This window comes from Camelus dromedarius, chromosome 10 (assembly GCF_036321535.1).
Source record: "Camelus dromedarius isolate mCamDro1 chromosome 10, mCamDro1.pat, whole genome shotgun sequence".
NCBI classification, from domain to species: Eukaryota; Metazoa; Chordata; class Mammalia; order Artiodactyla; family Camelidae; genus Camelus; species Camelus dromedarius.
Window position 1 is genome coordinate 2,765,056 of NC_087445.1, and position 26,231 is coordinate 2,791,286.

General features: G+C 49.1%; 1 protein-coding gene across 4 annotated transcripts in view; it reads left to right on the forward strand.

Annotated features, from left to right (window-relative positions):
- Window positions 1-8,026: 8,026 nt before the first annotated feature.
- Window positions 8,027-26,231, forward strand: part of PTCH1 (patched 1) — a 68,767-nt gene continuing 50,562 nt past the window's right edge. Inside the window, exons 1-2 of one of the 4 annotated variants that reach the window (XM_031447130.2) lie at window positions 8,027-8,057; window positions 18,177-18,369. In XM_031447130.2, coding sequence (XP_031302990.2) covers window positions 8,055-8,057; window positions 18,177-18,369 — 196 coding nt within the window. In that variant the 5' untranslated portion in view covers window positions 8,027-8,054. Of the gene's footprint in view, window positions 8,058-15,834; window positions 16,489-17,136; window positions 17,489-18,176; window positions 18,370-18,952; window positions 19,012-26,231 lie in introns of those variants that run through there. The other 3 variants (XM_031447133.2, XM_064490105.1, XM_064490106.1) reach the window with 3 other exon arrangements.

The following is a 26,231-nucleotide window of genomic DNA, read 5'->3' on the forward strand; positions in this document are numbered from 1 at the left end:
TCAAAAGTGTATTTATCACCTGTTTGTACATTTCAAAGAGCAATAATAAAATGGATTCTTCTGAAGTTCCCCAATCCCCTCACCTCCTACACCCCTAGAGGTAACTGTGTCCCAGGATAACGTGTGTAAGATTTATCCATGTTGCTATAAGGTAGATAGGGCTCGCTGACTTGCACTTCTTGGTAGAATTCTGTTGTGTGAATTCTCCGCGGTTTATCTTTCTACTTCGATTGACGTTTTGGTCACGTTCAGTGTTATACCATCACAAAGTTGATGAGCACATTCTTGAATGCACCTCCTGGGCCTCGTGTTTCTCTTCGAGATGTATCTAGAAATTGGATTCAACCTTTCCAGATAATGCCAAATTACTTTCCGAGATCAATGAACCCAATCTACACTCCAACCAGCAGTGCCCCCAGAGTTCCCACTGTTTCACCGTCTTGTTCATACTTGCTGTGGTCAGACTTTTAAGCTTTGCCAATCTGATGGGTTCGGAATGGTATTTCATGGTGTTTTTGAGGAAGACCTTTTTCATTCCCCAGTTCCCAGCACCTAATGGAAGACTATGTTGTAGAAACTCACAAATCTTTTATTTGGTGAATCAATAGTAAATATGTGAATGAACAGTGCAGTGTGTCAAGTACCAATTAGAGAGAAGAATATTAAGAACATATTTGTGAATTAACCATGCGTCCTTTAGGTCTTCAAATCCACCTGCACAACAAAATCACCCTGTATCCTTTAATTTTTATCACTGACAGTTTATTGTGAAAAATCTTTCAACAGACAGTAAAGCTGGGTGCATTTTACAGTGACTACCCCAGCCTACATCCTACCTTTAGCATTTTATTATACTTGCTCTAGGGGGATTCTTTTGAAACATGTCATGGCCCAAAGTGGGGATGCTGACTTAGAATGGAAAGCAGAGAATCTATGTTTGTTTCTTTGTTTTTGTTTTTAAACTCCCCAGGTGATTTTGATGAGCTGCCAGCCCTGGAAACCACTGCCTGAAGGAACTCACTGCAATAAATAAAAGAAGACATTTATAATTAGCCCAGCAGGGTTCATTCTTTGTGGGGGAGGGGGCCGTTCTGCTGGGTGCTTAAAGCCATTTTCTCAGCCTACTGGCATTCCTAGGAAATGTGTCACCCAGCGTCAGTTTTGCAGAGCTGTGGACAGGTTCCTGGGAGGTGGCAGGCCAAGTCCTCTCAGTGCTAGAAAACAATAAGGACCCGGATCCAGTGATCTGGACTCCTCTCTCTGAATATCACAGGCAGAAAAAGGAACTCTCCCTGCGGACGCAAGCCCGTTCCTTTCAACATTTTGGTGTTGTTATGGGCTAAACTGTATTCCCCCCAAAATTCGTATGTTGAAGCTTTAGGATCTCAGAACATGACTGTGGTTGGAGATAAGGTCTTTAAAGGGGTAAGTTAAAATGAGGTTATACGATGGGCCTCCATCCAAGATGCCTGGGGTCCTTATAAGAACAGGAAATTTGGACACAGACACACACAGAGGGAAGACCACGTGAAGACCAAGGAGAAGGTGGCCACCCCAAAGCCAAGGAGAGAGAGTCCAGAAGAAACCAACCCTGACAACACCTTGATCTTGGACTTCTAGCCTCCAGGGCTGTGAGGAAATTAATTCCTGCTGTTTAAGCCACCCTGTTGGTAAGAACTTTGTGATGGTTGCCCTGGCAAACTCACACGGGTGTGGGGTGGGACAGCGGGGCAGGCGGACCCAGGCTCCCGATTCCCCACAGAATGGGCCTTCAGCCACAACTGGTTGGAGTTGCTGGAGAAGGTGCCACCACCTGGTGCCCTCCCCATGGGGCTGCCAGGAAGCAGAGGCACGCATCCTTTCCAGGCAATTGCTCATCAGAGGGTCCATTTCATAAGCACGAGGAGTGTGGCTGTCCGCGTATGTATGGGGTCTTCGGAGCCCTCGGAGGGCCCCTTCTGCAGCCGAGCGGCCTCAGGACACAACATAATGACAGGACTGAAGGAGGCTTCAGCTTCCCCTTCACACCTCAAACCTTCCCCTCCAATCTCACCCACCTTCGCTTTACAGGATCTCTTTCACTCACAGAGTGGAAACGAAATTTGGCTCCCTCCTCCTCCAAATTTTGAATCATGAAGCTCAAGTAAGTGAAGTTCAGTTCTGTGCCTTTTCCCACCAATCTGAAGACGCCTGATGAATTCTGAGCAGTAACAATGTTACTAGTGTAAAAGAGCGCTTTTTGTCAGACAGAGGCTATCATTTTAAAAATGGCCAATTTTCGTATCTTCATATTTAAATAAAAGTATGAATTATATAAATATATATGAATATATATATTTTCCCAGGACATAACTTTGTTTTGTATCCCTGTGGCGACAGTGCCATTGCCGCCAGACACAAAATTGGAATTGTAAGCACTGCATTTTTTTAAATTGACGTAGAATTGATATAATATTGTTAGGTTCAAGTTTATGGTGTAGTGATTCAGTTATTTTTTTGTTCAGATTACATTACATTATAGGTTATTGCAAGATGTTGAATATAATTCCCTGTGCTCTACAGTAAATCCTATTGCTTATCTATTTTATGTATGGTAGTTTGTATCTGTTAATCCCATACTCCTAATTTGCCCCTCCCTGTCTCTTTCTTTCCTTTGGCAACCACAATTTTGTTTTCTATGTCTGTGAGTCTGTTTCTGTTTTGCATATAAATTCATTTGTATTATTTTTTATATTCTACATATAAGTTATAGCATATAGCATTTGTCTTTCTCTGTCTGACTAACTCGACTAAGCATAATATTTTCTAGGTGCATCCATGTTGCTGCAAATGGCAATATTTCATTCATTTTTATAGTCCATTGTATATATGCCACATCTTCTTAAGCCAATTGTCTGTTGATGGGCACTTGAGTTGTTTCCATGTCTTGGCTATTGTAAATAGTGCTGCTATAAGCACTGGGGTGCATGTATTTTTTTTTTTTTAACTAGAGTTTCCTTTTTTTCCCAGATATATGCCCAGGAATGGGAATGCTGCATCATATGGTAAGCTTATATTTAGTTTTTGGGGGAGCCTCCATACTGTTTTCCATAGTGGCTGCACAATTTACATTCCTACCAGCAGTGTAGGAGGGTTCCCTTTTCTCAACATCCTCTCCAGCATTTATTATTTGTAGACTTTTTGATACTGGCCATTCTGACTGGTGTGAGGCAATACTTCATTGTCGTCTTGATTTGTATTTCTCTAATAATTAGTGAAAGATACTGAGCATCTTTTCATGTGCCTGTTGGCTATCTGTACGTCTTCTTTGGGAAAATGTCTGTTTAGGTCTTCTGCCCAATTTTTGACTGGGCTGCTCGTTTTTTTGATATTGAGTTGTATGAGCTGTTTGCATATTTTGGAAATTAAGCCCTTGTCAGTGGCATTGTTTGCAAATATTTTCTCCCATTCCATAAGTTGTCTTTTCATTTTGTTGATGGTTTCCTTTGCTGTGCAAATATTTTTAAATTAATTAGGTCCCTTTTGTTTATTTTTGCTTTCATTTTTTTTTTTTTTTTTTTTTTTTTGTCTTGGGAGACTGATCTAAGAGAATATTGCTACAATTTATGTCAGTGAATGTCTGCTTATGTTCTCCTCTAGGAGTTTTGTCATGTCTTATATTTAGGTCTTTAAACCATTTTGTGTTTATTTTTGTACATGATAAGAGGGAGCAATCAAATTTCATGGATTTACATATAGCTGTCCAGCTTTCCCAACACCACTTGTTGAAGAGACTGTCTTTTCTCCATTGTATATTCTTGTCTCCTTTGTCATAGGTTAATTGACTGTAGGTGTGTGGTTTATTTTAGGACTCTCTATTCTGTCCCATTGAGCTGTATGCCTGTTTTTGTGCCGATACCATGCTGTTTTGATTACTATAGCTTTGTAGTATGGTCTGAAGTCTGGAAGGGTTATGCCGCAGCTTTGTTCTTCTTCCAGACAGAAGCTATGTTTTATATTTACTACATTTAATATCTTTTCAGCCCGCTTAGACATAATTAGAATCTTTTGATAATTTTTCTGACCTTCTTGATTACAATAAGCTGTCTCTCCTGGCCCTGACCTGTCACCATCGCCATTCACCATCACCACCAGCCAGCCTGGGCACACCTGCCTCCCACAGTTTAAAAATCTCCTTTGGCATTTCATTTCTTACCACATTCTTCATTAGCAAGGCTGCTCCTGCAGGTCTCCATAGGGGAGTCTCATCAGAGGGGGGCCTACGTGGACATCAGTTGCAAGAGTAAGCAACTTGGGTCAGTTTCATTTTTTGAGGTATTTCTCTCCTTGCTTCTTCTTATCCTGAGAATATCGCCCTATCTTTGAATATTACACCTCTGTGTACCTCCCTACTCGGTAATGGGGTCCCTTGAAGCCTTTGGTTTACAACATTCCAGGACTCACTCCACCCCTTTTGTTCGTGCAGCTTTTTCTGCTCCTCAATCCTGTTTTATGTCTTATTGTTTAAACAATGCTCCTTTTATTGTTTCGGCAATAAACAATGGTAATTGCAATTACCATGGTAACTCCATTGTTCTTTCAGTCTCCTAGCTCTAGCCAACCACCTTTAAACACTTCTTACCCTCCAGTCCTCAAAGCCCCGATTCTACAAGCTGGTTTGGCTTGGAGTATCTTCCTGATAGGAAGGGGTGGAGGGTAGTCATTTTTAAATGGGGAATCCTTACATTGAGCAAAATGGCTTCCCAAGAAAGCGTGGTCCATTGGATCCAGTATTTAAGGATGGCTGAAGCTAAGGTGACTGACTGTGAGGGGAGCATTCAACCTGAGATGACAAACAGAGCCAGGGACAGTCTTGCACCTCCTCCAGATCTGATCATCCCCATGTAGTCTGTTTTCAGACCTGTTTTAAAAGGTCCCTTCATTGTCCCCTCTTCTGATGCCCCATATGCCTCCATCTGGTCCTGCCTTAATGCCCTGGAATCTCCAGCTTGGGAATTATTCCACTGGCTACGGCTCTAAAAGTCCAAGTTGACTTGCAAAAGTATTGTCTAGTAGCCTCTTCAGCCATTAACACTTGGATGCCAATTGGCTTATCAGAACTGAGCTCTGTTGCCTCCTGGAAACCTTGTCAGTCATTGATACTCCCAGGCCAAGTGGGTTATCAGACTGGACAGCACTGGAGCTGGTTTTGCAGGAAGGGATGAGACACAAGCACATTTAGAATAGTGGAGGCATCTGCTTGATGAGAAAGAGTCTGCCCACCCTGGCGGAGAGTCTCAGAGAAATGCCAGAAGGTAACAACATACAGGGCACGGGGCCCTGGAGAATGCATCTCTTGAAATTGATGGTTTAATGTTTCTAACATCTAGGAACAGAGGGAAGAGAGGCGCAGTACTGAGATAATTTTCAAAGCCTGATTTCAGAGGAAGGAAAAGAAAGACCGATACTATTGGGAGAGAGCATTTCCAGTGAGTTCCTCTCCTTCCTAATCTTTTAGATTCCAACACCAAAGGTTTTCTCTCCCTGATTAGCTAACCCCCCACTGCCCAACTCCACAACTCACACTCAAACTCAATTCATCTTTGCACCCAATTGTAAAGCATTTGACTGAAATATGTAGTATGTAATAGTAGCACATTCAGTCTGACCTAATGGAGACAAGACCACAAAATCTGGGCAGCTGTGAAAGTTCCCTGTTCTGTACTATAAACGGGGGCAATTTGACAGGAAGCTCATACAGCTTCGGGACGCCTCACCATGCAGACCCCCTTCCAAGGCCTTGTACTTGATGGGTTTTTTTGTTTTGTTTTGTTTTGTTTTCTGTAATTTTGACTTCCCTAAAGACGCCCTCCTCCCCCAAACTGCATATGGCTCAGGCCCCACCAAACCTAGGTCCATCCTGCTTAGCAGCCCACAGTTAAAGAGCATGTCGCCAAGAGTGCTTGCATGAGGGTCTTCATTTTAAGTGGAAAAACTGAACTCCACAAGTTCTGCTGGAATTTCCCTGCAAAACTAGCTGACCTAGCAACTTTCTATTATGGGCCATTTTAAATGTCCTTTGCTAAGCTGTTTCCTCTTTTTTTTCTTATCCCCCTTTCTCTTTCATCTTCTAGACCACTCTAGGTGTATTTATACCTTCCTCTTCCTCACCCCACCAAAGTTTATCACAGGGTATGAACAGAGTCCTTTGTAACGACACCAAAATGTAGTTTTTTGGTGGGAAATATTGGTGAGTTTGATTTTCCAATTATGACTCTTAGGATCCACGCTCAGCTAATATCCGTCTGAGATCGTTTTATACTAAAATCAACTGGTGTGAAATGACTTTCTGGACCAGCCTAATACATAGGGCTGCCCAGCATTCCAATAATTACTTAATGTGTCTCAAACACAAACACTCTGTAAACTCAAATGACCCGACTAAAAAACAGAATATCATCTTTGGGACTGGAAGATGAATTGTAACTCCTAGGTTTTGTTTTACTAACCAAGTGCACAACACACACCACACACACACACACACACACACACACACACACACACACACACACACACGCTGAATCACAGGGTCAGCCCAGCCGAGAATGAGGTGGGAAATTGCTGGTTTTACTTGAGGACCAGCTAGTTAACTCTTGATAGTTTCAATAAATTATCTTCCTTCTTCCCCCTGCAGCTATAATTCGTCTTTACTCAAAACGGGGTCCATGTGAAATAGCACCTTTCAGCAGCATGTAAAAGTCTACCCTGCAGGTTTGAACAGATAAAATGTTAAAACATTGCAGCAGGGTCTCTCCTGAACAGGACTTTCCATTTAGGGTAAGAGGCTGAGAGCCATTCTGCACGGACCCACAGCACTTCCGTCTAACCCAGTCACCCAAGCTGGCCTCGTTTGGGAAGGCAGCGTGGGTGGGAGCATTTGGGTGGCATACCCCAAAAACCACAGTAATTGGAAGGAAAAAAGCAAATATCAATTAGTGATTCCTCAGCCAGCTACCAATCTTGGTTTCCAAGGGACTCCACCTTGGTCCCTTCAGAAGTGGCGGCTTCCCAGGGACCTCCGACAGAAGCTGCACGAATCCACATAAGTCTTCGTGCATTGAACGTTTCCCCGGGGAGGTTCTTGTTATCTGCCCGGCTTCCCTGGCTCTCTGCCTCCCTGTCAGCCTGTGGGCCTGTCAACCAGAATGCTCCCAGCTTCTCAGGGCTTCCGTGGGAATGCGAGCAGGAAAGGGCTCTGAGGACCGAGGGCAGGAAAGGTGGCGTTGTGCAGCGCCCTGGGCACCCCGCGTTTCTCGGAGTGCTGGGGCCCCTGAAAATAAGCTTCCCTGCTCCCCCAGCACCACCCCGCCCCCGGGGGGCTCGGGCAAGTGGCTGAAGGTCAGCAAATAACGTGTGCAGGGTGGGAGAGCGCTAGCTGGGGAAGGCGAGGTGGTGCGGGGAGCCCCCCCCCCCCGCCCAGCGGCCCCCCGCAGACAGGGCCGCGGGGGGCGGGGAGGGGCGGCGGGGGCTCGCCGGAGCTCGCTCGGCGGGGCGCCTCCCAGGAAGGCGGGGAGGGGAGCGCCTGTTTACCCAGGAGGGCTGTGCTGATAGCACGTTCCTCGAGTTTACTTTGCTTTCCTTGAGTTTATTGTAAAGGGGTAAAGTTTTCGGATCTGTCACGTGACCCTGACAGGTCCTGCCTATGGCGCGGCAGACCACCCACGCCGAGGGCCATGGAACTGCTTAATAGAAACAGGCTTGTAATTGTGAGTCCGCGCTGCACTCCGCCGAAAGCCTCCGGCGGCCCAGCGCGCCGGGGTTTTTACACTTTCCGTTCCTTTTGTAAAGACGGAGGAGGAGGAGGAGAAGACGAAGACGAAGAAAAAGACGACGACAGGGAAGACAAAGAGACCCGCGGCGACCAGGCTAGGGGGAGACGAGGGAAGACGGAGAGAAGACGGAGGAGCAGAGGACCAGGAAAGGGGGGCACGGGGGAAAAAGGAATTGATGTGAAACCCAAGCGCAGCGTCCGCGCCATCGGCACCCGCGCTCCGGGCAGGGCTTGACGGCCGGCTATGGTGAGTGCAGCCGGCGCGGCCGCCGCCGCCACCTCGCCCTCGCGCGGCGTGCGCCCCGGGGACGCGCGGGTGCGGAGCCGCGGCGCCCCGCTCCGCGGCCGCAGGGCCGGCCGGCCGGGCGGGGCCGGCGGCGCGCAGGGGCCGCGGGGCTGGGTGGGCTGCGACGGCGGGGCGCGGGGGGCGCCGGCCCGCGTCTCCAGACTCCCTCGCTCGCTCGCTCGCTCGCTCGCACGCTCGGCGCCCCCGCCCCCCGAGGCCGGCCCCGCGGGGTTGGGGAGGGGGCTGGCTGCGGCGGGCCCGGCCGGGGAACGGCTCCCAGGGGAATTCTCACGGAGGGGGTCGCCTGGGATCCCATTTTCACGCTTGAAAGGGTCGCCACCTTGGCTTCCGCTCATCAGCCTGGTGGTGGCTACTGACTGCCAGCGGAGGCAGGGCTGGGGCCGGAGGTCTGGTGCGAAGAGTGACAGCGCCGGGGGGAGGGCGCCGGCCGAGAGCGCGCGCGCACCGGGGCGAGCTCTCTCGTCTCCGGGGAGCTCGGGGAGGTCCGGGCTGGGCGCACGCGCTAGAACCCACACCTGGACGCCTGACTGAGTGGGACCCCCAGGGCCAGGAGAGAAGTACCTTACCCAAACCTGGAACGCAAGCATCCGTCTCGCCGCCGCGGTTGGTGGGAAGAAGGGCCAGAGGGGCTTTTCTGAGTTCAGAAAGGGGCCACGGGTAGAAGAGAGGTATGTGTTGACTCTTGCACCCACGGCATTGGGCATCTTGGTGCCTGCTAACCATTAAAGAGGTGGGCGGCTAGCCCAGTGCTGAGAGGGCTGAGTGTGGCCTGAGCGGAGTCCTCAGGTGGGCCAGACCGATCCAACCCCCTTTAGACCCGGTGCCAACACTGGGGCCACAAGACCTCAGGACCTCAGGGGTGACATGTACTGTGTTTCCACGTTTTTAAGTTCATATTACAGATGACTCCTATTTTGTGGATGGGCCATAAGTCCAAAGTTTTCAGATCTCAACTTCCATCATCTAAGAAGAACCATATGGATTGTGGTCTATGGAAGACACCCAGAGACCTCTATCTTTCTAGACCTGGGAGAGAAGACCATATTCTTCTCTTTTTATCCTTCCTTCCTCCCTAGGGAGAGGAAATAGAAAAAAGAACTAGATCTAAATAATAAAGACCCACTATGGGTGGCTATAAATATTTGATAATTAGATAACTGAGGTCTTGAACTTCTACAATAGTCCTTTTTCAGCATTGTGTGTGTGTGTGTGTGTGTGTGTGGCTCCAGTCGTTCAACATGCAATTAACTGCCTCCACAAAGAAAGACAATGCTTTTTGGTGTCATCCTTTGTTACTGTAACTTATTATTTCTGGGTGGTACCTCAGGATAAATTGTTGCCTCAGGTGCATTGTGTCCCCATGTTGTAAAACAAGGGCTTTCAATTGTGAGTTTGTGTGTGTTCCAGTTGTCATCCAGCTTCCTTCCACAAGGCTGTAAAATGCCTTTGAGTCCAAGATCATTTTATATGAAAATGTTGATTCAAGGTGGACACCAATGGGCCCATTCTCAATTTGGGATATTAGCTTCATTTCAAACCCACTGCGAAGTGTATCTAATTTCTGGTTATAATCTAGTCATAAAGTAACAAACTATTTGAATAGGAGTTAGCACCATTTGGAATTATTTTGTGGGAAAAAAAGGCTTTTTCTTTTTTTTTTTTTTTTTACAAATTATCTTCAACTTTCCACAGCTAGAAAAACTGATGAGGCAAATCAATATGGATTAAAATATCTGTCTTCCCTGTTTTATCCTCCTCCTCTCGTCCTCTCTCTCTCTCTCTGTCTCACACACACACACACACACCTTTTATTTTCTCCCGCCTCTGCCACAGTGTATAAAGCCCTATTGAGACGTGTAGGCGTGATGTGTAAACCGGATTAGCAGTATGAAAGAAAGACACACAATAAGCTGGAATTGTTTTACTTCCCTTTCATTTCTCATGCCTATATCTCTAATAAATTTGTTGCTCCAGCAGTGGGTCAAAGAGATCATGTTGCTCAGCTTCTTTTTCATGCAAGACATGATGGCAGAGATCACTGAAATGAATGGTGTGCCTTCTGCCAAAAGCAAAGCTTGATATGGATATATTAGATGGGGAGACAGACGACGAGAGAGATGGAGGAGAAAATGTTCAAAGGCTGGGTCTTTCCAGAAGACATCTCTATCAATTAGAGTAAAGTAATGTGGCTAAGAAGATATATAGACAAGGGAGGAAATCAAGATAAGGGTCAATGTTGTTTTCTTTCAAGTTCATTGTAGACTCTGAACATTTTCTCTGCAGTTGGTGACATTCCCAGCAAGGGAATACCAATAGCTTTGGCACTGCCTAAAGTCTTATTCCCTTGTTCAAACTAGTATGTGAACCTGAAGTGATAAATGTGGCGATTTGGGGGACCTTCTCAGGACATCTTTCCTCTGCCACCCTCACCTCCTAGCAAGCTCACTATAAGCTCAGAAAATGCCAGTGCTCCCGGGTTTGTGCTGTAGACCCCTCATTTACTCTTTTGTAGAATTGGGAGCAGCTTCCCATTAAAGGAGATCAGGGGTAATTAGCAGCATTATTTTGACAAGTTGGCTAGAGCTGTTCCCTTTCCTCCAGTCCTGGGGAGGGGGGATAGGGGAGGAAACAGAAGGTGGAAGGGAGAAGGGGAGGGGAGTCATGCTTAAGGGGTTTACATTCTGTGGCTGCTGAATTGGTTTTTTTTTTTTTTTTTCTCCCCCTTTTAGACTCATTTTTTACCATCACCTTTAAGCAAATACAAAAGCTGCCAATGAGAAAATAATAAGGCATTCTTAGGGAGCCAAGAAATGGCTTGAATCAAGTCAAGTCAACTCTTATCCAAGGTACCTGCTTTAAACTACTCAGGCTCTGGCCCATCAGTCACATTCTGTACCCTGGGCTCTCCTTCCGGAAACAGAATATTACATCAAATCTCCAATTCCTCTCCCCATAGCATCCTTTCAACAGGAATACCTGTGGGACTTAATGTAATGTTTGCAAATCTCTGCATTTGTGAAGAAAAGTATTAAACTCAGTAAACAAAATGATGATATGGCCCAAGGGTCAGATTACTAGAATATGTTTACTCCTTCATTCATTTAAACTCTGCCAAAAATAGCTAAATTACATTAGGTTTTAAAGACCCATATAGTTGGATTTGAGAAACCAGTGAAAAGTCAAGTCTCATCGTGCTTTCTCATTATTCCACCAAGTGCAGCTCCCACAGTTGCTTATCATTGGAATGTCCAAACACAAAGGGTGGATGTTTTATTTCAGTGTCATCAGATGTCACTTTTGAGATGTGTGTGGCATGGCCATGGCTGTTTGAATATTGGAGCAGAGAAGAGAGAAGATATGAGGGGGTCATAGTTTAAGAGTTTAAGGAATCTGTTTTGAAAACTACAGACGACAATGAAGTCTTGGATCATGATGGGGAGACCCAAATGCCAACAACTGATGTGTTGAGATGGACTTTACTTGGAAAGGGGAAATGGGACACTCAACAAAGAGGGCCAGCAACTCCTGCTGGTTGGAAAGGCACCAAGCTCTCACTTGTTTGTAACTCTCACAAGGGGAGCCATGCTGCAGAAAGGCCACTCAAGGGAGTTTTCCCAGCAGACACCTTTGCAGGCCTGGCTCCTCCTATCAGCCTCATCTCAGGTCTGGAGAATCCTTGTGATTAGCTGAAGTTAACACACCCGGTGTGGCACAGCAGTCCCCTGCACAGGGCATGCATATTAAAGCCGACAATGCTTACAAATGTAAATAAGGGCAGATTGATTAGGAACAACGTTATCGCTGGGAATGTGGAACTCACAGGCATCAGCAATGAGGCAAATTGGGGGCAGCCTCAGCCCTGACCACCCAAGTCGAGCAGGCTTTTACACTGGCTCCTCTTCCCTTTCTTAAAACGTTACAGAAACAAGGCCAATTAGATCCTCAAAGTAATTCATCTCTGTGTATGAAAAAAGCAGACCACAGGGGAAGCGGCGGGTGGGGGTGGGGGTGGGGAGATTAAGATAGCGCTTGTTAGAGCCCAGGCTGGGGACTGCGTCCTGGAACCGATGGGTAGAATTTACAGGCCGGGACCATTGTCTGAGATGCTGAAAAGTTAACCTATCAAACAGCGGGTGAGGGGGCTCAGGGAGCTGAAAACCCCAGAGATCAATGTTCAAAACGTTTAGGAATTAAGTCAAACCCAGGGAAATGAGCCCGAGTGGAAGAGGCTTTGCCATTGAAATGGTGCACATGTTAGCAGCAGCCAGAACGAGAGGATATGCAGCTGCATGTGGAGACTAATAGGGGACCATTATGTGTACATAGCCTATAATTTCATTTTAGAATTCCATAATCTAAGTAGCTGTACTGAAGTTGCTATAAATAAAAGGTTGGGAGGAAAAACTAATATTTTGGTCTAAAACGTTGTAAAGAAATTGAAGAGACAAAACACAGCACCCTGTCTAGAGCTACATGGTTGCCTTTGCCACACAGCACGCCTCAAATATAAAAAGACTGGCGTGTAAAACTAGGGGGTACCATCCCCAAGTCTTTAAAAAATAATTTCCGGCGGCAAGCACAAAATGATTAGACTTGAAAAGTCTGCAGAACCATTCAGTAAGAAAATCCAGAATAATGTATCACGTTTCCCTCTTTAAGCTATTTATCAGACAAAATAAAGATCAAGACATTGCTCAAAGATTAAGCTTGCTACATATCGAGCCCAATGGTCCTGAGACATTATTTATTAATGTATCATTTTAATTGTACGGTGCTTGTCTTGCCTTCTGGATTTTCGCAGCCCTTCCCAGAGCGGCGCACAAAATCACGTGCTCCTTTGGAGTCTGGAGTTTTGAATTTCCGCGCTGGCCGGGTACTCTGGTCCTCCTCCTGATCTCGTGGACACCCCCCAGACATTTTTACTCTCTTTGTCTCTTTATTCTACAGGACACTCCACCCTGCCCGGGGTACCGCACACGTTTTGCAGATTTGGGATTGAGGGGGCAGGGCCTCTCAAGTGAAACCAGGAAGGAGAAAAAGCTAGAGGGAAGGTGGTGAGGCTGGGTAGGGAGAAGAAAGGGATGAAAAAAGGGGAGAGAAAAGGGGAGAGAGAAAAGAGAGAGGGAGAAACCGCCGAAGAGGAAGTAAGACGGCGGGGAGGGCTGGCGGACAGGCCCCCCGCGGGAGCCGCGTGGGCTGCCCGGGTGGCCGGCGCGCCCCGCCCGGGTGGCCGGCGCGCCCCGCTGCAGTCCCTTTCGGGCCGGGGCCGCTGAATGGGAAGGGATCCGTGCGCTCTGCGATTGGCCGGCCGCGGGGAGGCCGCGCAGGCATTGGGCAACGTAAGGGGGCCGGACCGCCTTCAGGAATGTACTACGGCGCGTCCGGCACGTCCGTCCGCGCCGGCGGGGCGCGCGCCTCGCCTGGGCTCCCGGGACCCAGCGCTGGAGACGCGGAGCCCGCCTGGCGCGAGCCGAGCGCACCGACTTCCCTACCTGCTTGACCGGGGCTGCGCGGGCGTGGGGAGTCCCGGAGCCCGGGCGCGCGCGAGAGCGGGCGCACCCTCAGACGCGCGCGTAATAGGCGTCCCGGCCGCCGAGCGCGCGCCGGCAGGGCCCTGAGTCACGTGGTCGCGTGGGCTCCGCCTTCTCCCCGCTCCTCCCCCTTTCCCTCCATCTGGGTTTCTTTCTTTCCTTTCCTTTCCTTTCCTTTCTTTCTTCTTTTTTTTTCAATGAACACACACCGTGTGCATCTTAAAGCCACACTGCCCCCATTTCACGGCTTCAGTCGGCTTCTTGCTGCCGTGAGTCTCTCGGCAGTTCAACCCCGTTTTTTAAAAAGAAAAAAAAAACCACAAATACCAAAATGAGACAGAATCAAGGGTTTCTGGGTCTGGTCCCTATCTCAGGGAGGAACTTAACCCGCAAAAGTAAGAAAAACAGTTACTCTCCAAAAATTATTTTTAAATAGAAATTGAATCTGTGTAGATAGTTTAATTTGTCTCTGACCCTAGGATCCACCTCAGAGTCGCGTGTTTTCTTCCCCAAAGGGAAGAGAATCCCCGGGACGTCTCGATGACACTGGCTGCAGTGTCCAGACGAGTCCTCGCAATCGGCGCACAATTTGTTTCAAATGAGTCCAACATCAAAGCCTTTATTCTCCTTTATGTCACGCTATTATTAAATATAACAGGATGCGTACCATGGGGGGGGGCGTTTAAAACAGGTTTTAAATAAACAGGGGCTTTTGGTTACTTAAAAAGAGGGGAGTTCAAATGAACCCCAAATAGGAAAATCTTTCTTTTTAAAGAAAACAGTTCTGTTTCTTTGGCTTGCTAAAAAGACTGTTATTTATCCTTATGTCACATTAAAGATTCAAATAAAAACCCCTCTACATCCACGAGACTGCTTCCGTGTCTGGATTCCACGTTTATAAAACACCGACTACTTCAAACCAGGACTGTGTTGCCCTGAGGTTTTGAGAGGGAGGGGGGCAGATTTTAAGAAGGGGTGGCTTTTCCCAACGTCCCTACTTTCCTCTTTAACTTTCCATTTTGTTTATCTTAATGCGAGGCGTTGTTCCCTGCGAGAGCCTAAGTCTTCTCTTTGGTTATAAAAGAAAAGAGAAGGGAAAAAAAAATCTGGCACACACTGGCGCACTATCCACCACCCTGTCATTATTGGTGCAGGCCTGGGAATTCAAGCCGGACCTCCCAGTATTTGCTGCAGCTTGAGTCCAAGGTGCCTCTGAAAGGGTTTTCTTTGAGGAATTTCAGAAATTGTTTAAGCGCTTAAAAAAATATTACATTTTCCCCCGTGTCTATCGCGAGGCAAATGCTCGTGGGTGTCTTGTGTGTGAGTGTGTGTGTATAATATGTGTGTGTGTGCCCGCGCGCAAAAGGCGTCTTACAAAAAGAAGACACTGTTGAAAAGAAAAGGAGTAAGGAAGAAAGGGGGGGGGGGCATTCCTTAATGGAAGTATTGCATGCGAGAAGGTTGGCGCTCTCGGAGGCTCCCCCCGAAGCCTGGGATGCACACACTGGGGTTGCCTACCTGGGTGGTCTCTCTACTTTGGTGAGCTGTTGCTAAGCAGCTAATAATAGTCATGTTTGCTGAGTAATTTCTGCCCTCCGCGAGCCAATCGCGTTGCAGAAACCCAAGCCATCTGACAGCCCCGGGGGCGGGAGCTCCAGCCTTTTTCTCTTTCGCTCGCTCTTTCCCCCTCCACCCCCTCCCCTCCTCCTCCTCTTTCTCCAAATGGAGAGAGTTCTTTTTTTTCTTCTTCCATCTCATCTATTGAATCAAGGAGCTGCTGCGGCCGCTGCCCGCTGCACACACACACAGCGGAGTCCCCAGGTCCCGGGAGCGAGAGAGGCGCGCTGCACGGGGGCAGAATGGTCCAGCGGGTCGGCGAGGAGCACAAGAAAGCAGAGTCCGGGACCGAGCAGCCACCGCGAACCCAGCAGCCAGAGCCCGAGCAGCCCGAGCAGCCCGAGCAGCAGCTTCAGGAGCCGCCACCGCCAGCAGCAGCCGCCGCGGGAGCAGCGGCGGCGGCTGCCCCGGCCCGGCAGCGCTGAGACCCACCGGGCGCCCACGGACCCCGCGGCGGCGGCTCTGCGCTTACCCTCCGCGGCCGCTCGGGCGACCCGGGAGGCTCCGAGGGAGCCAGCGAGGCCGGCAGGAGCGGCGAGGATTTGCTGGCGCTTTCTGCAGTGAAGGGGTCGCGGCGCGGGGTGGGGGGCGGGTAGGGGGAGTTGAGGACAGCCAGGAGAGCCGCGCGAGCGCCCGAAGGACAGGCTGGCTCCGCGCGCCGGCTCTCGCCCTCCGGAGAACTGGATGTGGGCAGCGGCGGCCGCAGAGACCTCGGGACCCCCGCGCAATGTGGCAATGGAAGGCGCAGGGTCTGACTCCCCGGCAGCGGCCGCGGCCGCAGCGGCAGCAGCGCCCGCCGTGTGAGCAGCGGCGGCGGCGGCGGCAGCAGCAGCAGCAGCAGCAGCAGCAGCAGCAGCAGCAGCAGCAGCAGCAGCAGGTCTGTCAACCAGAGCCCCAGTCCGAACAGCCGGCGGCCAGCAGCGTCCTCGCGAGCCGAGCGCCCGGGCGCGCCGGGAGCCCACAGAGGCGGCAGCAACGCGCCGGGCCGCCCGGGAAGCCTCGGTTCCCGCGGCGGCGGCGGCAACATGGCCTCGGCTGGTAACGCCGCCGAGCCTCAGGACCGCGGTGGCGGCGGCAGCTGCAGCGGGGCCCGGGGCCGGCCGGCCGGCGGCGGGAGACGCAGACGGACCGGGGGGCTGCGCCGCACCGCCGCGCCGGACCGGGACTATCTGCACCGGCCCAGCTATTGCGACGCCGCCTTCGCTCTGGAGCAGATTTCCAAGGTGCATTTCAGACTCTTTCCTCTCCTCCCACTCTCTCTTCCCTCCTCTTCCTCTTTGGGATCGTCCCCGAGACACACACACACACACACACACACACACACACACACACACACACACACACACACACACACACACACATACACATACACATATATATACACATACACACACCTCTCCAGGAAAAGAAGCAGACAAGTGGGGATTGAAAAATTCAAACCCTCCCTCCGGTCCTGGGAGGAAAGGGCTGTCTGAGGTCCGCAGGGGGTGGTGTGTGTGTGTGTGTGTGTGTGTGTGTGTGTGTGTACACGCGCCCTCCCTGGCGTGCCTTTTCCGGAGCACTGGAAAGCGGTCCACAGTGGACCACCTCGAGGGCCTCCACAGCGCGGCACTGCTCCGTGCTCCCTGCCCCAGAGCCCCCTCCTCCCGCGCCCCTATCCCTATTTGCAGCCTCTACCCCTGTAATACTGCCACATTTCTTAACATCTTGGAGGGGGAGGCGGAGTGGAGAGAGGCGGAGAGAGGAGGGGGGGGAGGGAGCCAAAATAAAGGTGGTTTCCTTTTTTGGCAGCCGGTTTTGCTTTTGTTGAGCCTGAAATCTCTGCTTTCTTAAAAATTATCCGCGGAAGAGGGCATCTTCCTTCTTCTTTTCCAGTTTTTGAGCTCCTTATTCTCGAGCCTGGGGGAAAGGGAAAGTAGTAAACAAATTGCCACCTTAAATCCGCGGTGCGGGTCGGCCGAGCGGCCGTGTTCATTGTGTTTACGAGGCTCACTGAAATGTGTGGAATCCGGGGAAGGCGAGCACCCAGACGGGGGCCCGCCGGGGCCGTGGCCAGCGCCGGGGAAACGCCGCCACCGGGAGCTGCCAGCGCCTAGCCAGGACCCCCGCCTGCGTCGGCCTGGGCCCTTCCCCTGTGCACTCGGCTGCTTTTTACGTTTAACCAGAAGGGAAGGGAAAGGAGGGAAAGATCCATGTGGCTGCCCTCTTCCGATCACAAATATTGTAAGTTGCAGATGGCTGCCCCACTTCCTAATTCAGCTCACACAGCGTCTCCCAACGCTATGGAAATGCGTCGCGAGTGAGCCCCGTCCGGCGCCCGCGCTCACCACGTGGATCACCACTTACTACCACGCCGGGCAGGGGGTCAGGATGGGGGAGCCCGTCATACATTGTTTACAAAGCTCCCTCGTCCTCCAGTCTCCGTCCCCGCAGCAGCACCCCGAGAAGGGTGAAGGATGGGGTAGGACTTGCGGGGAAGGGAGCCGTGGTTTGCTGGTTCTTAAATGTTGTGCTCCATCGCAGGGATTACGAAGCCCCTCCTCTTCCCAGGTCCGCTGTGAATATTGCCTGTGATGAGTAATGTCTCTTCTCTTTCCCTCGGCTTCCCCTTGTTCTTGCAGCCCCTCCTCCCAACCCCCCAAGTCACACTTGGGGATGCTACGCAGGCGGCGCGTGGAAGCGCCCCTGATGTGGCCGAGGTGCAGCCCCACACAACAGCCTGACTGTGATTTATGACCAACCTCCCCTCCACCCTACTCCGCTCGCGTTCCCTCGGGCCGGCCTGAGTTCCCGCCCGGAGGGCATCCCCCCACGGCTGTCGCGGGATTCGCGAGCGGGTGCGCGCAAGCGGGCGTGGGCGCGCGGGCCGCGACTCCCCGGCGCTCACTCCTCCCTTCTGCTTCATCCTCAGGGGAAAGCTACTGGCCGGAAAGCGCCGCTGTGGCTGAGAGCGAAGTTTCAGAGACTCTTATTTAAACTGGGTTGTTACATTCAAAAAAACTGCGGCAAGTTCTTGGTTGTGGGTCTCCTCATATTTGGGGCCTTCGCTGTGGGATTAAAGGCAGCTAATCTCGAGACCAACGTGGAGGAGCTGTGGGTGGAAGGTAAGAGACCCAGCGCCTGCCGTGGCGCCCTCTCGTCCCACACCCCAGGCCCCCTTCCCTTCCCTTCCTTCCAATTGATAAAGATATTTGCCGGCATACACCTAGAGCCTTTCTGTGGCGAGCGAAAACCCCCTGCCCGCACCAGGGGGAACTGTTTATTGTTTGGGCGCCTGGCCAGGAGCCAGGCCCTCCCGACAAAGGCCGCGCTGTAATCTACTCGGGGCGCTGCGCTTTGCGAGGTGTTGTGGGAGAGAGTGGCGAGGGCGGGCCGGCGGGGGCGCGGGGGCCCCTCCGCGGGACGGACCACTCGGCGCGGCCGGGGGCCCCGGGGCCTGCCGCCGCCGCCGCTCGCCGCCGCCGCGCCCCGAGACGCGGCCAGAGGAAGGCCTCTCCGCTGCTGGCTCTGGTCCTCGGCTTCCTTCCCTCCCCCACCCCCACCCACCGCGTCCAAAGAGAAAGGAGGGGGGAGATGCTGAGAGAGGCCACCCCTCCGCCTGGAGGGAGTGCGCGCGCCCCCGGCGGCCGCGGCCGCAGCGTGGAGGGCGGGGGGCGGGCGCTGCGCGGGCCTGCGGAGGCGGCAGCGTGTGTGGTCCTGTTTTTGGACAGCTTTCAACTCTGGGGGAAAAAAACATTTGTCTCAAGGTACAAAAAAGGGGGGCTGGGGGGAAGGAGTTGAAAAAAAAACCAGTAAAGCACAGACTGGAACGCATGTTTGCAAAGTAGATTAATGTTTCCTCGCGGGTGGGGGCTTTTTAAATGGAATTATTCTGGGGGAAGGCTGCGTTTTGCTGGCTGAAAGAATAAATGTGTTTTAAGAACGCGGGTTTGGGGGGGGGGGGGCCGCAGGCGCTCTCCAAGGGGCTTTGCCGGTCTTTTATCCACATTCCTCAATTTGGGGGGTTCTTGAAGCCTTTCTTTTTTAAAGCGGTTGTAAATTTAAAATAGATTACCCCCGCCACCCCAGACGGAAACATTTTACATTCTTTTGGTGATACAGGGGTTTTTTTTGGGGGGGTTCTTTTTAGTTTTTTATTTTGTTTTATTTATTTATTTATTTATTTTTCCTTTCTTTCTTTTTGTAAAGTATCAGTCTTGCTGTTTGAAAACATTTTAACCCCTAAATACTGCCTTGGGGATCTCTTACAATGAGATGGGAGGGAAGGATTGTGGTAATAACGTAGATATTTCAAACCAGAATATCTGAGGCATTCGTAGTGAAGGCTACCAAAGACAAAATTTGGAAGCCTTAGAGTTACAGGCATAATTGCATAATTGATCCCTTTCAGAATGCTGTTGGAGAACTATCCTTGGAGAATATTTTGTTAATCTTGCCTTGTTTGTGAAGATTCAGCCTTCAGTGTTTTGCAAGCATATGGTGGAGTCTTTAGTTGAGAAGTGACAATTAAAATAATAGTCCGTATAATTAAGACCCCCAAAACATTCTTGCCTTAAGTAGCTTGGTAATTAATACAGAAGTGTTCTTTGGATTGAAGCCATGGGGCAGTTTACCTCAACTCAGCGCTTCAGTGTCATTGGTAGATAAAAGAAGGGTTTTATTAAGCACCTATGATGTCCTAGCAACAAGTTTACTGAGCATCTGTAAAGGCCTAGCACTGTGCTAGGAACTGTAAGGGACACTGAAGTATGTGAGACACTCCCTGTGCACAAATTTATGCACTTAAAATTTCTAGGGTTGAATGGACGTGCACTGAATTTGAGCTCACAGTTGAAGTGGGCCGTGAAAGTTAAATGGAGGGAAAAAAAAAAGAAAGAAAGAAAACTTCCATGGAGGTGGAAATGGAAATTAGGGCAACCTAGAGAGAGCGGAGGAAGGAGGACGTTCTAGACAGGAGCCGGGAAAGGGGGTCAAACAGAGGCCCAAGCTGAGTGGACAGCTGGCAGGGGGAGGCCCCTGGTGAGGCGGGAGTGGGGTACACTATCTCAGATGGGCCCTGGGCAGCGGGGCTGCAGTTTGGAAATGATGTGATTGGCTTGACTGTGGGGAGCTACGCAGGTTCTGGGACAGACCAAGGGGTGAGCACAGGGGGCTCCCAGCTCTGTCTGAATGTTCCCTTCCTACCACGTGGGCCAGCAAATTTGTTGGGTGTTGATGATGAAAGATAATTTTTTGTTGTTTTGAGCAAGACTTTCCAGTAAACCTTTAACGAGTTGAAAGAGGCGTAATGTGATTTATATTTCCAGAAGTAACTATGTTTCTGCATTACACAGCTCATTTCAAATCCTGGAAGGAGAAACATGCTTAGTAGCAGTGTCACTGGGTCTCCAGCTTGTGACAGGGTGTTAGGGAGGGACACACCTGAGATGAGACTCGTTTTGTTTACTTTGGGCCTCCGAACCATTTTCCTTCTCATTCAGTTTTAGCAGTTTCAGTGTGGCTCCCTGGTTCTTTGGCCAAATACTATTATTTGTTAAGCAACTACTGTTAACATTTATTATATATTGTTAAGTGCCTTACAACTCAAGAAAGTAGCTATCTATTATTATCTTTATTTTTATAACCTCATAGCTTATGTAATGTTTTCCATATAGACTTGAATTTATCATCCCATTTTACAAATGAGAAACTGCAGATGCTCTCTGTCCCCATGTCCGCTCTGCCTACTGATGACTTAAGTCAGCCTGGTCTCCTATAGCCTTGACCTTGATTGGTCATTCATTCATCCATCGCATGCTAGATTCTTCCCTTGTAGAAGAAGCAGCAGCTTCATAAATGTAAGTAAGCCCATTACCATTTTGTAATTTTAATCAAATTCAAAACAGAGGTGACACCGAGGAGGTCTCATTCATGATATAGTGAGCTCGGTGTCCATGTCAACAGTAAACAGTGTAAGCATTTGCTTTTAAGAGTAAGAATTCCCTGCTGTCCTAGACTGTAAAATGAGTAGCAGTTCAGAAGTTAGGTTAATCTTGCACTTCAGTGTCTAAAATAAATTCCTTGTCACTATCAGCAAAGAAGTCTGTCACATGGTGTTTGCAGAGTAAAGATTGTGTGGACATAAACAAGGGTGCTTGCTGCACTAAGGAAGTCAAATGAACAGAGGTTACATGTTCCCCTAGTGAAGAAGCAATGTAAGACAGGAAAGTGTAAGAGATTTCAGGGGGAATGCTGAGGCACAGTTTGGAAAAATGCTGTTTGTCCTGTGATTTTAAAAATGGCATACACAAACACAAAGGTAACTGGAGATATGTATACTTAACATGTATACTCAATTATCTAGATAGATAGATAGATAGATAGATAGATAATGTATTTCCACTTATCTTTGTTTTTATGTATATACATAGACTTACCACAAGTATCCTTGTATCTGCCAAAATAATGTTACCTTTTTTGGGGGGTGTGGGGATTCGGTTTATTTATTTATTTATTTATTTTTAAATGGAGATGCTGGGGATTGAACCCAGGACTTTGTGCATGCGCTCTACCACTGAGCTCTACCCTCCTCCCACCATTTTTTAAATTAGCCTCAGATTAAAGGGATCCTCTTGATAAGCTGTATCTTTGATTTGACTTTCATGCTTTGTTTAACATGCTGGGGAAATGTGGCTGTATAAAGACAGTTTGAATACATTGGCCACAAATATAAGCTAGAGAAGGAAGAGTCTCTTACATGTTTTTTATGACATTGGTGATAAGAATTCTTTGATTCTGTGGTTACAGTGTTCGTACAATGATTGCCTTTTAAGAAACTGTCAATATACATTAGGTGTAGCTTGGGTCTTAGGATTATATTTGCAAGTAAAAAGTGTCAAATCTAGCCTCCTTGTGAATGGAAGTCATGAGGTTTGGTGAAAGAATATGTGGAATGATATTGTGGCCATCTGCTGTTACTGAAACATATACCCATAGCAGGAAGGTCAGGGAGAGATTCATTGTTATTTAAAAATAAACATATTCATTCAGCACATGTTCTCAGTGCCTGCCCTGTGCCAGGCACTGTAGAAGCTCCAGAGAGATGTTGGTCGGAGGCCACAGTCCCTGCCCTCAGGGGACTTATACCCAGCAAGCACACAGGCCAGTGGCAGGATGGCAGGGATGCCTTCCAGGAGAGCCCCGAGGGAGGGTGCCTGAGCCAGGACCAGGGGCTGGAGAGGTGGAGGTGATGGGGCATTCCAGGTCAAAGGAACAGCATGGGCAGAGGCTCAGAGGACAGGGGTGTGGCCTCTGGGAGAACCCCCAATGCTTGCTTTTGGTTGGGACATCAGGTTTGAGGTGGAGAGTCATGAGACTCGGATGGTCCAGCCCCATAGCAGCAAGATCTCCCAGTGTGTCTGGTGTTTGGGTGGAGGGCTGTCAGCTCTTCCTTTTAGCTATTCTTTGCCTGTCTCATGATTTGCCCTAGGACACCCGGCCTTCAGTACCCTCCCTCGTACCAGGGTCTGGATCTTACCCTTCCCAGCGCAGAAGGAAAACACATTCTTTTTAATCATGCCTATTTCTCTATTGGTTTTTCCTGTTTGCTTAGCATTTTTATCCTCCTGTGTTACTTAATATCCCCCCTACTCCAGCCCTCCCTCAGACATGATTTTGTTGTCATGATTCTCTGGTGACAGAACGTTCATATCTCTTTAAGCTTTTCATTTTCTTCTCCAAGCTTGCCCAGCCCCTGGCCTCCTTTACTGCAAAGGGTAACAGCCTTGAAATGAGTCCACATTGCCTTATGTTTGTTTATTAACGTCTCTGGAGGCCAGCATCAAGGGAGGAGAACACAAGGCGTAACAGATTTTTTTTTTTTTAAGGGAAATGAAAATTTTTTTAAAAATGCCTGTTGGATGTTTCTAAGTGCCCTCAGGTTTATACCTTGCTAGCATTATGCCTTCAGGGTTCCTGGCTATCCTTGGCTCTAACTCAGGCAGTTAGAGGAGGTAATTGAGCTTCCCCACCCTTTTCAGGCTAGAGCAAGGTTTCTCACCGTTGACAGTTTGGCTGGATGATTGTCTGTCGTGGGAGCTGTCCTGGGCACTGCGGGATGTTTCACAGCATCCCTGGACTCTGCCTGCTGGATGCCAGTGGCACTCTCCCAGTTGAGACAACCCTTTCTAATCATTGTCAAATGTTTGTGTGTGTCTGGGGTGGAAAATCACCTCACGTGAGAACCACTGGGCTAGATAATGGATTCCGATTGGAAGACTCACGCTGTGCAGGTGGAAGGCTTGTATTAGGATGGAGTTGTGGCTGCAGACGCACTGCTATAAATGCAGAAGTTTTATTCTTTAAGATAATGCTCCCTTCCCATCCCCACATTTCCTGACCCAGGTAACTTATTTTTTTTTCATGCTAGTGATTTAAATTTTGGATTTTTCTTAGAACTACATTAAATAGCAAATGAAAAACTAAATAACAAGCTGAGAGAGAGAGTGGGTGGAGGCAGGCCATAGGAAAAAGGAAAAGCTTTATATTCGAATACTTTGTTCCCCTTTTTTCCTTAATTTTGCAGGTAGATCTCATTGCATTTCAAGCACAGCGGGATGAAGGTTTTTAGCATGAAGGTGGCTTTGTAATAAAAGACACCACCGGATTTTGTTCCTACTGCAGTAACAGCGCCTCTCAGAAGCCCGTGGAGCCACTGGCTCCTTGGTGGTCTGGTTCTCCAGGTGTTCCCATCACAAACCGCTCCTCCCCAGGTGCTCTGACGCAGGGAGCCAAGGAGACAGTGAGGGGCTGAGGCGTGCCAGCCAGAAGAGCCGTGTGGGCTCTGCTCTTTCTGCCCTTTCCAAGGTTATCGGCCAGTTTCTGCTTTCTGGGGCTGTCAGTTTGGGCTTTGGCCATTTCATGAGGGCCAGAAAGAACAAAACGCAGCAGCTCCTTTCTGCTTCTTGGTCCCCTGTGCACTTCTAAAAATGAAGAGTATGTTTCAGGTAGGTGTTGATTAGATTCTGACAGTGGACACGTACATACGGGTGGAAGCCATTGTGGCGTAGCTTTCATGTCTGGAGAAAAACGATCGAAAAATTAATGCCCAGCAATAATTGCTTTAAAAATAACAAATAGCCTCAGGTGCCTTCTCCCCAGGGCAGCTGACCCTGTGAGTCCTTCATATCTGTCTGCTGTTTGCTGCTCTTGACTCTCTGACAAGTTTAGAGGCCAGGCTGGGTGATGGGGTGTTTCAGATACACGGAATGCCTCTTGGAGGCTCCAGGAGATGACAGCTTCCAGATGTATGAACCGCCGGATCGGTTTGTTTGGATTACGCGCCACAGCTGATGGCGAGATTAACGCTGGCTGGACAAGCTATGGGAGATTTGTCTGGTTTCCACAATGCCATGTTTATATTTCATTGGGATTTCTCCTTCAAAGCTGACCTCCCCGTGACCCCCAGCGCTCTGTCCACTCGGGCTGAGCTGTAACTTGCTTGCCCTCCTGCTCCTATTGGGGTCACAATTATGCAGCGGCAGGGGCTGCTTATATGGCTGCCCCCGACTTTGTCCCTGCCAGCCATCTGCACAGATTTAGCCCCTGAAGAGTGGTCTGTTCTACTGGTGTTTGGGGCATGGGATGGGGGCCAGGGGTGGATTTTAAAAGTTTTTTGGCTTTTAGAACAAATATGGAATGTTTACAATTATTTGAAAGGAGACTAGATTTAATAGAAGCCATTTTGCAGAAATACATTATTTTGACACTATTCTGGGGGGGAAAAAGTAAGGGAATTCCAGCCATGTGAGACATCCCTAAGTAATCACCATACCTGTGTGCTTCTAATTTAATACTGGCATCTCCTTTGCTCCTCATTGGCTCCCAGAACCTCTTCTTCCTCCTCCCTCCTCCCTTACCTTTGCTCATGTCACCCTTCTTCCTTCCCACCTATTTGTAAACTGCCCAGATCATTTGCTCCCAGTGGATCTCTGCAGTTACTCATGTGAAATCTAAAATGGTATTAAATCTGGTCAGTCACAAAGTGGCAGGAGGGCATTAGAAAATGTGTTATTTCAAACCAGCTGTGGGAAGGCACTAGTGCCATTTGCCTCCTTGGGGTTCTCAGATTGGTACGGGCTGGCTCTTACCAGCAGAAGGTGTGCTGCCCCTGTTGAAGAAGCATGGCATTTTAATGAGCTTTTGAGGTAACTTTAGAATCCATTGACACGTGGGCTGCGAAACCAGTCTCAGTCCCTTGTGCTTAATGTGCCATAAGAAATATGGGAGGGAATTGGCCCCATAGCGTTTCTGAGATGGTCAGTGAATGTGCACCGTGACATTCCAGCCCAGGTGCTCTACCTCAGGCTCTCCCTGGGTGGGATGCCCACCAGAACCAAAGGGAACTTGGAGCTTGGATAAAGATGGAAGAGAACAGGTTTCCACATCCAGACTTTGGCCTTCTCCGCAGCATTTAGACGGGCCATCCACATGAGAAATCTTGGTTGACGTCCCGGAAAGCAGGCAGCTTTGCTGATTTTGCGGTAGTCTCGGAGCAGGAAGCTCCTTGGATCTCCTCAGGAGGAGCCTTCCTCGACTTCACAGGTGTCATCAGGCATCAAAACATGAACGCTTCTATTACTCATTCCTTCGTTCTAAATTCTGCATTTAGGTGCTTTATAGTCATACTTCTCAGGGTCTTTTTTTCTCTCTTCAATTGGATGTGGTGTTGTTCCTCCCAGTACACTGTAACGTCTCAGTTTTTCTACATATATCTTTGGGTTTGGCAGAAATCATTAGCCTTCTGAAGCAGCTGCCACTGAGAAACGACTTGCCCGTGGTGGAGATTTTTAGGAGTCGTGTGTACAGAGAGGTGCATCCTGTCCTCAGCCCCTTCAAGACCGAGACCATTCTGTGGCGTTGGGGGTTTAGAGCATGGCTGGAAAAACAGCTGTCATGTGTTAAGGGAACTATCGTTGGTGGGCAGTCA